General features: G+C 36.7%; 1 protein-coding gene across 1 annotated transcript in view; it reads right to left on the reverse strand.

The window, feature by feature from the left end:
• The window catches only part of LOC126248441 (leucine-rich repeat and death domain-containing protein 1), a 198,637-nt gene that overhangs the window by 54,260 nt on the left and 129,405 nt on the right, over positions 1 to 14,972 (reverse strand). Inside the window, exons 2-3 of the mRNA XM_049949423.1 lie at positions 10,892 to 11,060; positions 8,094 to 8,227 (exon numbers count right to left, since the gene is read on the reverse strand). Coding sequence (XP_049805380.1) covers positions 8,094 to 8,227; positions 10,892 to 11,060 — 303 coding nt within the window. The remainder of the gene's footprint in view (positions 1 to 8,093; positions 8,228 to 10,891; positions 11,061 to 14,972) is intronic.

The raw sequence follows: 14,972 nt of genomic DNA on the forward strand, positions 1-14,972 counted from the left end.
TGATGCTACATCAACTGGGTACAATGGAAATGACTGAGCTTGTTACTAACAGGACTTTTTAAATCTAAGAGAGACGCTCGAATAGCTCAAAAATGTACATGTGATGGTAACCAGCATTCCATACGATTTTTTAAGAAATCTCGTGTTAACGAAGAAATAAAAAAAACTAACAGACTGCTTTACAAAATAACAAAGTGCTACCCAAATTCAACATTTGTCCAGCTAGATCTCAGAAAACAACATTTCATAAACAGTGGAGATCTCCTAAATAGAGCAGGACAACTGTATGTCTGTGCTCAAATTATGAAAACAATAAATAATTTCAATGATCAACACAAACTGCCTGGTATCCTCGCCATAGCAGTAACTGAGCAAATGGAAATTTGCAAGGAAACGTCTAAAATGAGAGAGATACCTAACATACCGGTACCAGTATCTGAAGGAGTGGTAGAATATGGGGTACCAGCAGAAATGTCAGGAACATCCAGCAGAGTTGAGGACACAATTTCTTCAGATGAGAAAGCCTACAAACCTAGTGTAAACTCATGTGCACCTGAAACCTCCAAGGATGAAGCTGTCAGCACATTCGACACACTTAATGCTTCATGCTCACTTGTAACCAGGACTGCAACCACACCAACAGCCAAGAACCATTCAATTAGATCCAGAAACTCATCAGCTGCTCTGCAGACATCTCAAAGGAAGAGCCTCAGGATAAGAAGAGCTGCTGTGCGTAGTGACTATTTTTTATGGGACCTTCGCAATTTGAAGAAGAAGAAAAGGCAGAATCTTTACAGTGTCAGCAACAAGAAAGTACAAAGGTAAATAGTGCAGCAAATCCACTACATGAAACTTTAACAGTTGTATACCAAAATGTGCAAGGACTAGAAAGTAAATTAGCTGAAATAGAAGTTCTATTAACTGACTATCTAAAAGACATTAACATACTATGCATAAGTGAGCACTGGGTAAAAGAAATGCAAGCGTCTAGCATAATTATTCCAAATTTTGAAATGATTAGCAAATTTTGTAGAATCAACCATAAAGGGGGTGGGACATGTATTTATGTTAGGACAGGGGCAGAATCAAAAGAAATTAAATGTAAACTAAAATGCATAGAAAAAGATTTTGAATACAGTATATGTGAGCTAACCAAATTAAAAATTACTATTGTGTGTTTGTACCAATCACCACTGGGCAACTTTGCCATTTTTATGGAAAACCTTGAGGGACTGCTGAATGAACTTAAACATAATGTAATTGTTCTTGGTGATTTTAATGTTAACTTTAAGAATGATTGTAGTAAACAACAGCAACTGTGCAATCTGTTTTTGTGTCATAATATGATGGCAACTGTAAATGAAGTTACCAGATGCGGAAATATGTCTGAAACTATAATAGATCAAGTATTTATAAACAAGGACAAGTGTGAATATAACACTGAAGTAATTGACACTGGTTTCTCGGATCACAAGGGTATCAAATTGAGTTTAAATGTCACATCTTACAAGGACCCTGTTATCAATGACAATTACAGAGAAAGGAGATTTATAAATGATGACAGCATAAGAATTTTTAATTACATTCTGGAAAATAACAACTGGGGTAGTGAATCAAGTGGTGATGTCAACAGAAAATTTGACTCATTCCTTGAAAGCTACAAACACTGCTTCGATGTTGCCTTTCCTATAAAAAGAGTCAAAACTAAACATAAAACCAAAACATGGGTTACACAGGGGATTAGAAAGTCATCAGACACTCTCAGAAAGTTAAATAAATCAGCCAGGAAGAATGTAGTACTGAAAGCACATGTGAAATGTTATAGAAGCCTGTACAAGAAAGTAATAATTGCAGCTAAGAAGCTTGATAATGATACCTATATTGAGAAAGGTAACAACAAAATGAAGTCAACTTGGGAGGTAATAAATAAAAATATAGGTAGACACAAAAGAAAAGATAACAGCTTTGTCATTAAAAGTGGGGGTAAAACTGTTAAGGACCCACTTCAGATTGCCAACATATTTAATGAACATTTCACAAATATAGCCATAAATTTAATTAAAACTAAATGCAATTCCAATAGCAAGGTAAAAATCCCCATGAATAACATGACAATGTTCCTTTATCCAGTAACTGATTCAGAGGTACTAAATGCTATAAATAAGTTAAAAAATAAAATGTCATGTGGGTGTGATGGGATTCCTGACAAAGTCATTAAGCAAAGTGCAAGAAACATAGCCTCGCATCTCACTGAAATTATAAATGAATCTTTTAAGACAGGGGTGTTTCCATCAAAACTTAAAATGACTACTATAAAGCCACTTTACAAGAATGGTGATGAATATGATGTTAGTAACTTTAGGCCTTTATCAATGTTGTCAGGTTTCTCAAAAATAATAGAAAGGATAATGTATCAGAGACTATACAAATTTCTTATTAAGAATAGAGTATTGGTTAATGCGCAAAATGGTTTCCGTAAAAATAAATCAACTGAAACAGCTATCTTCAATTTTTTTCAACTTTTTCTAAATTCCATACACAGAAAGGAATTAAATTGTGGATTGTTTTTAGACTTATCAAAGGCCTTTGATGTCATCGACCGTAAGTTACTGCTTAGGAAGTTATATGCCTATGGGATACGTGGAGTTGCCCACAAATGGTTTGAATCATATCTGTCAGACAGGTATCAGAAGGTGGAGATAAGTCAGGCAGATAGGACATATTCATCAAGATTCGAGAGAGTTTTGTATGGAGTACCCCAGGGATCTGTATTAGGGGCATTACTGTTTTTAATATTTATCAATGACCTACCAAGTCAACTATCTAAAGCAGAGGCAGTACTGTTTGCTGATGATACAAGTTTGTTTGTTAAAGCAAATAGTGAAGCTGACTTACAGGAAAAAGTCACATTAGCAACAGACGAAGCAGACAAATGGTTTAATGAAAACAGACTCATTGTGAATGCCAAAAAAACAACATGGATCAACTTCAGACATATTACAAATAAAATAAAAACTAACCTTACAGTAGAACTGGGTAAGTGTAAGATTGAACAAGCATCATACACTAAATTCTTGGGAGTATGGTTTGATGAACACTTAAGATGGGAAAAGCATGTAATATCATTGAACAAACATGTTATATTCTTAGAATGCTTAAAAGCTCATGTAATATTAAAACAGTGTTATGTGTTTATTTCTCATTCATGCACAGTTTATTAAGATACGGCCTACAGTTTTGGGGGAACAGCAGTCTAACAAAACACTCATTTAGACTACAAAAGAAGGCAGTCAGAATAATAAAAAGGTATAGGATATAGAGACTCTTGTAGGCAAGCTTTCAAAGAATTAAAAATCATGACACTACCATCTTTATACATATATGAAAGCATATGTTTCTTAAAAGAACACGAGGAATTTTCTACATTAAACAGAGAATTTCACAACAACGAAACAAGGAATAGGAATGATTGTCACAGAGAAAATCATAAAACAGCTATGTATCACAAAAGTGTACTATACCAACCCAAAATCCTCTACAGTGCTCTCCCCAAAGAACTAAAAATAATACCAAAACTGTACATATTTAAAAGAGAATTGTTGTTGTTGTGGTCTTCAGTCCGGAGACTGGTTTGATGCAGCTCTCCATGCTACTCTATCCTGTGCAAGCTTCTTCATCTCCCAGTACCTACTGCAACCTACATCCTTCTGAATCTGCTTAGTGTATTCATCTCTTGGTCTCCCCCTACGATTTTTACCCTCCACGATGCCCTCCAATACTAAATTGGTGATCCCTTGATGCCTCAGAACATGTCCTACCAAACGATCCATTCTTCTGGTCAAGTTGTGCCACAAACTCCTCTTCTCCCCAATCCTATTCAGTACCTCCTCATTAGTTATGTGATCTACCCATCTAATCTTCAGCATTCTTCTGTAGCACCACATTTCGAAAGCTTCTATTCTCTTCTTGTCCAAACTATTTACCGTCCATGTTTCACTTCCATACATGGCTACACTCCATACAAATACTTTCAGAAATGACTTCCTGACACTTAAATCTATACTCGATGTTAACAAATTTCTCTTCTTCAGAAACGCCTTCCTTGCCATTGACAGTCTACATTTTATATCCTCTCTACTTCGACCATCATCGGTTATTTTGCTCCCCAAATAGCAAAACTCCTTTACTACTTTAAGTGTCTCATTTCCTAATCTAATACCCTCAACATCACCCGACTTAATTCGACTACATTCCATTATCCTCGTTTTGCTTTTGTTGATGTTCATCTTATATCCTCCTTTCAAGACACTGTCCATTACGTTCAACTGCTCTTCCAAGTCCTTTGCTGTCTCTGACAGAATTACAATGTCATCGGCGAACCTCAAAGTTTTTATTTCTTCTCCATGGATTTTAATACCTACTCCGAATTTTTCTTTTGTTTCCTTTACTGCTTGCTCAATATACAGATTGAATAACATCGGGGAGAGGCTACAACCCTGTCTTACTCCCTTCCCAACCGCTGCTTCCCTTTCATGTCCCTCGACTCTTATAACCGCCATCTGGTTTCTGTACAAATTGTAAATAGCCTTTCGCTCCCTGTATTTTACCCCTGCCACCTTTAGAATTTGAAAGAGAGTATTCCAGTCAACATTGTCAAAAGCTTTCTCTAAGTCTACAAATGCTAGAAACGTAGGTTTGCCTTTCCTTAATCTTTCTTCTAAGGTAAGTCGTAAGGTCAGTATTGCCTCACGTGTTCCAGTATTTCTACGGAATCCAAACTGATCTTCCCCGAGGCCGGCTTCTACTAGTTTTTCCATTCGTCTGTAAAGAATTCGTGTTAGTATTTTGCAGCTGTGCCTTATTAAACTGATAGTTCGGTAATTTTCACATCTGTCAACACCTGCTTTCTTTGGGATTGGAATTATTATATTCTACTTGAAGTCTGAGGGTATTTCACCTGTCTCACACATCTTGCTCACCAGATGGTAGAGTTTTGTCAGGACTGGCTCTTCCAAGGCCGTCAGTAGTTCCAATGGAATGTTGTCTACCCCCGGGGCCTTGTTTCGACTCAGGTCTTTCAGTGCTCTGTCAAACTCTTCACGCAGTATCGTATCTCCCATTTCATCTTCATCTACATCCTCTTCCATTTCCATAATATTGTCCTCAAGTACATCGCCCTTGTATAAACCCTCTATATACTCCTTCCACCTTTCTGCTTTCCCTTCTTTGCTTAGAACTGGGTTTCCATCTGAGCTCTTGATGTTCATACAAGTGGTTCTCTTATCTCCAAAGGTCTCTTTAATTTTCCTGTAGGCAGTATCTATCTTACCCCTAGTGAGAAAAGCCTCTACATCCTTACATTTGTCCTCTAGCCATCCCTGCTTAGCCATTTTGCACTTCCTGTCGATCTCATTTTTGATACGTTTGTATTCCTTTTTGCCTGCTTCATTTACTGCATTTTTATATTTTCTCCTTTCATCAATTAAATTCAATATTTCTTCTGTTACCCAAGGATTTCTACTAGCCCTCGTCTTTTTACCTATTTGATCCTCTGCTGCCTTCACTACTTCATCCCTCAAAACTACCCATTCCTCTTCTACTGTATTTCTTTCCCCCATTCCTGTCAATTGTTCCCTTATGCTCTCCCTGAAACTCTGTACAACCTCTGGTTCTTTCAGTTTATCCAGGTCCCATCTCCTTAAATTCCCACCTTTTTGCAGTTTCTTCAGTTTTAATCTACAGGTCATAACCAATAGATTGTGGTCAGAGTCCACATCTGCCCCTGGAAATGTCTTACAATTTAAAACCTGGTTCCTAAATCTCTGTCTTACCATTATATAATCTATCTGATACCTTTTAGTATCTCCAGGGTTCTTCCATGTATACAGCCTTCTATCATGATTCTTAAACCAAGTGTTAGCTATGATTAAGTTGTGCTCTGTGCAAAATTCTACCAGACGGCTTCCTCTTTCATTTCTTAGCCCCAATCCATATTCACCTACTACGTTTCCTTCTCTCCCTTTTCCTACACTCGAATTCCAGTCACCCATGACTATTAAATTTTCGTCTCCCTTCACTATCTGAATAATTTCTTTTATTTCATCATACATTTCTTCAATTTCTTCGTCATCTGCAGAGCTAGTTGGCATATAAACTTGTACTACTGTAGTAGGTGTGGGCTTCGTATCTATCTTGGCCACAATAATGCGTTCACTATGCTGTTTGTAGTAGCTTACCCGCATTCCTATTTTCCTATTCATTGTTAAACCTACTCCTGCATTACCCCTACTTGACTTTGTGTTGATAACCCTGTAGTCACCTGACCAGAAGTCTTGTTCCTCCTGCCACCGAACTTTACTAATTCCCACTATTCTAACTTTAACCTATCCATTTCCCTTTTTAAATTTTCTAACCTACCTGCCCGATTAAGGGATCTGACATTCCACGCTCCGATCCATAGAATGCCAGTTTTCTTTCTCCTGATAATGACATCCTCTTGAGTAGTCCCCGCCCGGAGATCCGAATGGGGGACTATTTTACCTCCGGAATATTTTACCCAAGAGGACGCCATCATCATTTAATCATACAGTAAAGCTGCATGCCCTCCGGAAAAATTACGGCCGTAGTTTCCCCTTGCTTTCAGCCGTTCGCAGTACCAGCACAGCAAGGCCGTTTTGGTTATTGTTACAAGGCCAGATCAGTCAATCATCCAGACTGTTGCCCTTGCAACTACTGAAAAGGCTGCTGCCCCTCTTCAGGAACCACACATTTGTCTGGCCTCTCAACAGATACCCCTCCGTTGTGGTTGTACCTACGGTATGACTATCTGTATCGCTGAGGCACGCAAGCCTCCCCACCAACGGCAAGGTCCATGGTTCATGGGGGGCGGGGGGGGGGGGGGGGGGGGGAAGAGAATTAAAAAACATGTTATTGAGCAATAGTTTTTACAGTATTGAAGAGTTTATGAATCGTTGACAATAAAAGCGCAGTTAATATTTCCCTGACATAATAAATATGTGTAATTGCTCACATTTAAATACTTGCTGTTTCTATGAAAGTGTGAAACAGTGTTAATGTAAGAATGTAAATAATCTTTGATGTGAGAATCACTAACTTTTTTTTTTTTTTTGTACGTCGTTATCCTACTTGTATATTTTTATGTTAATGTTCTAAAAGTTCTATTAAAATTGTAATGTTTAAGTGACAAGTAAATTCAATTACAAATTTTCATGTATATGTATTTTAAATTGTAATGTTTATTGACAAGTCCTATATCATTTCGATGATGTACTACAAGGATGCTAATAAATTGAATTGAATTGAATTGAATCTGTACAAAATACAAATAGCTGACTGGATGGTCCAGTTACTTTTACTCATTTCAACAGATATTCAAAGTTTTAAGACATGAAATCATAAGACCAGGAAAAGAAATTCTTGAAGTGGCCAGCTTCAAAATTTATAATTATTTCACCTACGTTTGTACGAAGGCTAAAGTAAATATTTTGGAACAAATTTTTCTAGAAACACTTCCCTCCTAAGGAGCTAAATTCGCCAGCTTCTGTGACCGAGCAGTTCTAGGCACTTCAGTCCAGAACTGCGCTGCTACTATGGTCGCAGGTTCGAATCCTGCCTCAGGCATGGATGTGTGTGATGTCCTTAGGTTTGTTGGATTTAAGTAGTTCTAAGTCTAGGGGACTCACGACCTCAGATGTTAAGTCTCATGGCGCTTAGAGCCATTTGAACCATTTTTGAGCTAAATTCACCAACAATAATCAACACTTTCTACCCTTAATCTCTTGATAGAATTATGCATAATTTGTGAAGCTGCCACAGTGACATGAAATAGATAATCAGTTTCTAAGTAAAATGATTTTTACAGGTAATATATTTCACACATAAATTCAGTTTCTAAGTAAAATGATTTTTACAGGTAATATATTTCACACATAAATACTGATTTTCAATTTTTGAAATCTGACAGTTTACACGTGAGATAATAGTATAGCATATTGTACAAGGGGAAATGGGAATGACAAGTGAGTAATATACAGTATTTGAATCATCAGGTGAAAACAGAAATTTTTTCATACCTGAGACTTCCATTTAGGCTCTCAATTCTGTTCCGTCCAATATGTAGATGGCGAAGAATGTAAGGTATGCAGTTCTTTTCCAGTTTTGAAATCATATTTCCTGGAAGAAATAGATGCTGAAGCTCTGGAACACTCTGCAAAAAAAATTAGTACTGGCATATTACATTTCACTTCACTCGTCAGTCATGCAAAGAGTACAATCTTGAGAAAACAATGTTACTGCAGTATTCTGTAAGAATCAAAAAGGTTTAATATAGTGAATGCAGATTGAAAGGCACAATCAATCTTTCATGTGTTGTGTTGTCAAGTTACAATATCTATGAAGAGTAGAAAATTAACAGAAAACAAATTATTAATCATTAAGATGAACACTATTTTATCAGTAGTCATTTCAGTATTGCTGAACTCCAAGACAAAAGCTATTGTGTTCATCATTGTGACTTACAGCACACATAATTTCCTCTGTTTCCAAGACAAACTTGGAGAGTACTATGAAGACTTAAAACTAAAATTGGCATTGGTGACAATGCCAAATTTTATAAGACTGAGTGCAGTGAAACCAAAATCTGTGTTCTCCAGAAAACAAAAAGCTAATTCCATACACAAAGATCAGTAGTTACAAAAATAACTGCCAAGCTAGTCAGATAATTTATGAAATGAAATGAACATTCCACTTCATAGCAAGTAAAACATAACAGAATGTGCAAGTAACTGACTAAGTGAGAAGAACTTCTTGAGTTTCCATCAAAAAATTCATTGACTAGTCTTACACACTTTCTGAAGAACACAAAAATAACATAAATATGTAGTTAGATTGGTACCTGCATGTGGGATGGGTCATAATGTAAAGTCTTGTTAGGGGAACAAGTCAGTTTGCAAAAATAATTCATAATCATCTGCATGATTGTACAGCTACTTCTTTACACACACACACACACACACACACAGTATCTCTGAGATGAAAGTGTCCCGACATTAATAATACATGCATTCAATCATAGAAAAATGTCGTAGTATTTAAAATAAGAAAATAATTTTAAAAATTACAACATGAAAGAAATAAGGTCACATGACTCACTCTACACACAGCTGTAGTATTGACTATTTAAATATCTTGCCTAATGTTTTCATTCTACTACAAAATTATTACACCCATATTCCAGTGTCTAACAGAAAACTGAGAAGTCTAGTTTTAAAATAAAATCAAAAACATATTTTAATTAGTCAATATTTGAACAAGTTATCTAATTACCTAGATTCTATGATTGAACATTTCTGCTAGCTGCATGAAAGGTAGACATGCACAATGTAAACAGGTCTGATAAATATCAGTGTGGTCATGTAATTATAAAGCTAGACAGGGGATAATCAGAGGATATGTAATGCAAATAAAGGAGCACAAAGGCTGTTCAAAGAAGAAACTATCTTTTTAATTTTACCATAATTTATACAGTAGGAAAGTTCTGGTAGAATGCAAATAATTTAGGAGCGAAGGAGACCACTCATCAAATAGCAGAAGCATTGAGGCATTGACAGGCACACACAAAAGGGCAAGAAAGCTTGCTAGCTTTCGAAACAAATTGTCTGTCAAGTTATCGTACAAACACACATATCTACAAGACTATACAATTGTCTGTATATTGTGCCAGCTGGAAGCACAATGTGTCTAACTGGCACCATGTAGGGGCACAGGTTTGTGTGTGTGTGTGTGTGTGTGTGTGTGTGTGTGTGTGTGTGTGTGTGTGTGTGTGTGTCCTCTAGCTTGACAAAGGATTTATAAGCTAGGAAGTTTTCTTTCTCTTTCTCTTTTGTGCACATCTGTCAATTACTCAATGCTTCTGCTATTCCATGAGTGACCTCCTTTAATCCTAAATTATTTACAATACTTTATCGTATTTAGTAATAGTTAATTATTAACACAGATTTTAACAGCTGTTCCACTTTGTTAATGTATACTTTGAGTCTATCCATATCCATAGACATTTTCCTTCATTTTAATTCATGAATGAATGAGTAAGTTAAGGAACAGTTGTTGCTGTAAGTAACCTCTAAGCTTAGAGTAAGGTGATAACTGTTATTCAAAAATATGTAATTGCTAAGCATAGCTGACAAGCAAAACCTGCACAATTAACTGGCAGGGCAACTGATTTTTGAAGCAGCATCTATTATGTTAATAGTATTAGATACCATCACAAACTTTCAATTCACAAACAGAATGTAATTAATAAAATGAACTGTTGATAAAGCACACTGCAGTATTTTCTTCTTCATAATTTGCTTTTGTTAGATATCTTGACTAACTCAATTTTCCTGAAGTTTGTCTTTCATGATCAAACTCACAACTCAGTGAATGAAGGACTGCATAGTGTGTGTGTGTGTGTGTGTGTGTGTGTGTGTGTGTGTGTGTGTGTGTGTGTGTACACACTTTTATGTTTCAGATTTCTTGAATTCTTTATGTTCAAATGAAATGGCACAATGAAGCAATACAAAAGCCCTTAACATTTTTTAAACAGCGAAAAAGAATCAACAGCTTTCATTTTTAATTGGACAATTATTGAAAATATATATAGTATCTGTATGCAACCTAAACTCTATTTAGTTACTTTATTTCTTTCTCCTTACTCCTGTACGCTTATCAATCATTTCACACACTTCCACCAGTCCAGCTGATCTAAATTTCATCTTTGGTTCTACAGAGTTTTCTTGATTTCATCTGCAAAGTACTTTTAAATTTTTCCTAAAATTGCACCTTGGAAACAATGAAAATTAATTATGGAAAATCATTGCAGTTAACTTACCTTAAAATCATTTTCTAATACAGTACTGATTTTGCTTCGGCCCATATCAAGAGTTTTCACATGTGGCATACGTTTTAGCACATATTGTGGAATTTCAGGCAATGCATTGTCAGCCAGACTCAGAAATTCAACCCATTCAAGCCCATGGAAAGCTTCATCATTTAACAAGCTGAAACAGAAAATGTAATTATTTGGATGTAATTAGAGTGGTAAATCTCATATTTAATGACAAAATGGCTCAAAAGGACTAATACATCAGCCAATAAATCTACAATGATTAAACTGAATATTAGGATTTCAGTTGAGTTTGGTGGCAAGATTGCAATGTCACAGATCTGTGTTGATTGCTGTACATAAGATACCATTCTCTAAAGGTTCTAAAACTACACTTTTTTTATATAAATGAAGTGATCCATTTTAAGACATACCATACCAGGCCACAAATACCAAATTTTATAGTTAACACAAAAAACTTATAATATCTCAAAGAATTGTTGGTTACCCTGTCACTTCTATGCTTGTATAAGAATTCTGTAATGAATAAAAACTTCATATGGCAGATGTTAAGGGGCAAGTCATCCTCTTGCTCCCACCCTCCCCCCATTGTGGACAACAAACAAGCAGCAAATATCTACCAGCTCATGAATTAGGTGCAACTGAACCACAGTTCATGTATGCTTTTAAAAATACTGTTTAACTTTTAATTCTTATATCAGTGTAATGAAAATGGTGAAGTAATTTAAGGATGGATTTGCAATTCCAAACCTTTTAGCAAGAGATACACTAGTTACAAGGAATGAATGGGAAGTAACAATGGACTGACAGTGCACAAACAAATTTCAGTGTATTCTTAATAACATGCTAAGAGAACTTGAGATGTCAGCCAACAGACGAGGTTGGCCTGTACGCTTTTGTGCTGTACATGTCCCTTCACGTTTCCACTTCACTATCACATTGGAAACAGTGGACCTAGGGATGTTTAGGAATGTGGAAATCTTGCATACAGATGTATAAAACAAGACACACCCAATCACCTGACCACGTTCGAGGTCCGTGAGTTCTGCAGAGCCCCCATTCTGCTCTCTTACAATGTCTAATGACTGCTGAGGTCACTGATACGGAGTACCTGGCAGCAGGTGGCAGCACAATGCACCTAATATAAAAAACGTGTGTTTTGGGGGGTGTCCGGATACTTTTGATCACATAGTGAATTGGCTGCTAGGCTGAATCAAAACTGACTGTGGAATTATTTTTCTAGAGTTTGCGACCATGGTACAGTCCAAAACAATTCCACAGAGGTCAAAGGAAGAAATAGGTTACTTCTTACAATAATCACTGGAAACGGGAACGCTATTCCTTTTTCTGAAGGTACTATAATTGCGGAGGACAGAATTCAGTCAATTATCTCTGCTTCGGTTAACGTTATAACAACAGCAGAAGACTATGCTCTATATAAAACACTTTCCCTTTTTTATCCGTGATGTGAAATGCTGTGACAAAATAGCCTGAACATTATTGCTAACAGACTTACGTTCCATTCTATACTTCTGTAAGATGTAGGACGGCCATTAGTCTTCATTGTCAGTAGTTGTTTTCTGAGGTGCTCGTGTAGCTGAGTCTGGATTAGATTTAATATTTCCGGAAACGATAAAAAATAACGTCCCGTGTTTTAGTGGCAATGTTGTAGCAGTGAGCGACAGTACAATTATGCTTTCTTTCCTTACTTCTCCAGCAAGTCAGTTTTCAGTAGAAAAGCAGCAACAACAACCAAACCACAGCACTAATCACACACAAAACCATTGCTACTTCGAGATTGCAGCTAGCGACAGTGTCTGGTCTACGGTCATGTCTCCCCAGTGACACAGCAAGCATCCCTTGCTGAAAGCCGGAATACTCCAACCTCTCATCGTACCAACCAAGCCTTGGGAGCAGCAGAAGAAGCGTCTGGAGGTGCAAGTAAATTCCACATTCCCCTATACCTTTCTTGCTTGCTTCCTCCACAGGCGCTCCTAGTTACAGTACGAAATTGGTAGAAGAAGCAAGGCAGTTAATGGAAGAGGCCTTACCCACACCATTTGATACAATTGAAATTCCACCCACCTCTCCTTGTGAAATTAGGAAGATAATAAACTCTCTTAAGAATAAAAGCTCACATGGAATTGATGGCATTTCCAACAGGATAATATAAGCTTGTTCCCAAGAAATAAGTGGGATTCTTAGCCACATATGTAATAGCTTTCTGAAGCAGGGTATTTTCCCAGATAGACTGAAGTATGCCATTGTTAAACCACTGCATAAAAAAGGGGATACATCTGATGTCAACAACTACCGCCCAATCTATCTTCTGACTGCCTTATCCCAAATTCATGAAAAAGTAATGTAATTGTAGAGTAGCTTCACACCTTTGTAAAAATAAAGTTTTAACAAAATGTCAGTTTGGTTTCCGGAAAGGTTTTACAATGGAAAATGCTATATATACTTTCACTAGTGAAATATTAAATGCTCTGAGTAACCGGAAGTCACCCGTTGGGATTTTTTGTGATCTCTCAAAGGCTTTTGATTGTGTAAATCATGGAATACTGCTAAATAAGCTCAAGTACTGTGGTATGAATGGGACAGCGCTCAAATTATTTAAATCATACCTAGCTGGAAGAGTGCAGAAAGTTGAAGTAAGCAGTTCACATAATATGCAAAAAAACTGGTGATTTCTCAAACTGAGGAACAATCAAGAATGGGGTGCCGCAAGATTCAGTCTTGGGTCCTCTGCTGTTCTTAATGTATATTAATGACTTGCCATTCTATATTCACGAAGAGGCAAAGCTGGTACTTTTTGCTGATGATACAAGTATAGCTATCACACCCAACAGACAAGAATTAACTGGTGAAATTGTAAACGATGTTTTTCAGTTAAGTGGTTCTCTGCAAATGGGCTCTCATTAAACTTTGACAAAACACAGTACATACAGTTCCACACAATAAATGGAATGACACCATTAATAAGTATAGACTTTGATCAGAAATCGGTAGCTAAGGCAGAATATTCAAAATTTCTAGGTGTATGCATTGATGAGGGGTTGAACTGGAAAAAAACACACTGAGGATCTGCTGAAACGTATGAGTTCAGCTACTTATGCTATTAGGGTCATTGCAAAATTTGTCGATATACATCTCAGTAAATTAGCTTACCACACCCATTTTCATTCTCTGCTTTCGTATGGCATCATATTCTGGGGTAACTCCTCATTGAGTAAAAGAGTGTTCATTGCACAAAAGCGTGTAATCAGAATAATTGCTGGAGCTCATCCAAGATCATCCTGCAGACACTTATTTAAAGAGCTACAGATCTTCACTGTAGCCTCACAATATACATATATTCACTTATGAAATTTGTTATTAACAATCCGAATGAATTCAAAAGTAATAGCAGTGTACATGGCTACAACACTAGGAGAAAGGATGATCTTCACTATTCAAGGCTAAATCTAACTCTGGCTCAGAAGGGGATAAATCATGCTGCCACAAAAGTCTTTGGTCACTTACCTAATAGCATCAAAAGTCTGACTGATAGCCATATAGCATTTAAAAGGAAATTAAAAGAATTTCTTAATGGCAGCTCCTTCTACCTATTAGATGAATTTTTGGATATAGTAAGTGCGTAATTTCTCTAACCCTCACAAAAAATTAAAATATTACGTGTCATGTAATATTTTGTGTAATGTAATATCTCGTATAGACACCTTTTATTAACCTGACAAGTTCCACATCATTACGAAGTGTCATATTCATGATCTATGGAACAAGTACTAATCTAATCTAATCTAGAAGATTGAAACGAGGGTGTAGGAGAACTCATGTACATCTCCCCATTAACTGTTACCCTATCTTCTTTCTTGTTTCTTTTTTGGTCACTTTTTTGCACCCCTTATGTGCCCTTGGGGATGGCCTATATCGGTACCTCCTCATTACAGCGTGGGCGTATCTGAAGAAATTTACGAACTCTCTTCCTTGCCGAATTGAAGTCACTATCAATGCTAGGACGGTGTTACGCGGTATTAGTCCCTGGGCATGACTAATTTGAGTA

This window comes from Schistocerca nitens, chromosome 1 (genome assembly GCF_023898315.1).
Source record: "Schistocerca nitens isolate TAMUIC-IGC-003100 chromosome 1, iqSchNite1.1, whole genome shotgun sequence".
NCBI lineage: Eukaryota > Metazoa > Arthropoda > Insecta > Orthoptera > Acrididae > Schistocerca > Schistocerca nitens.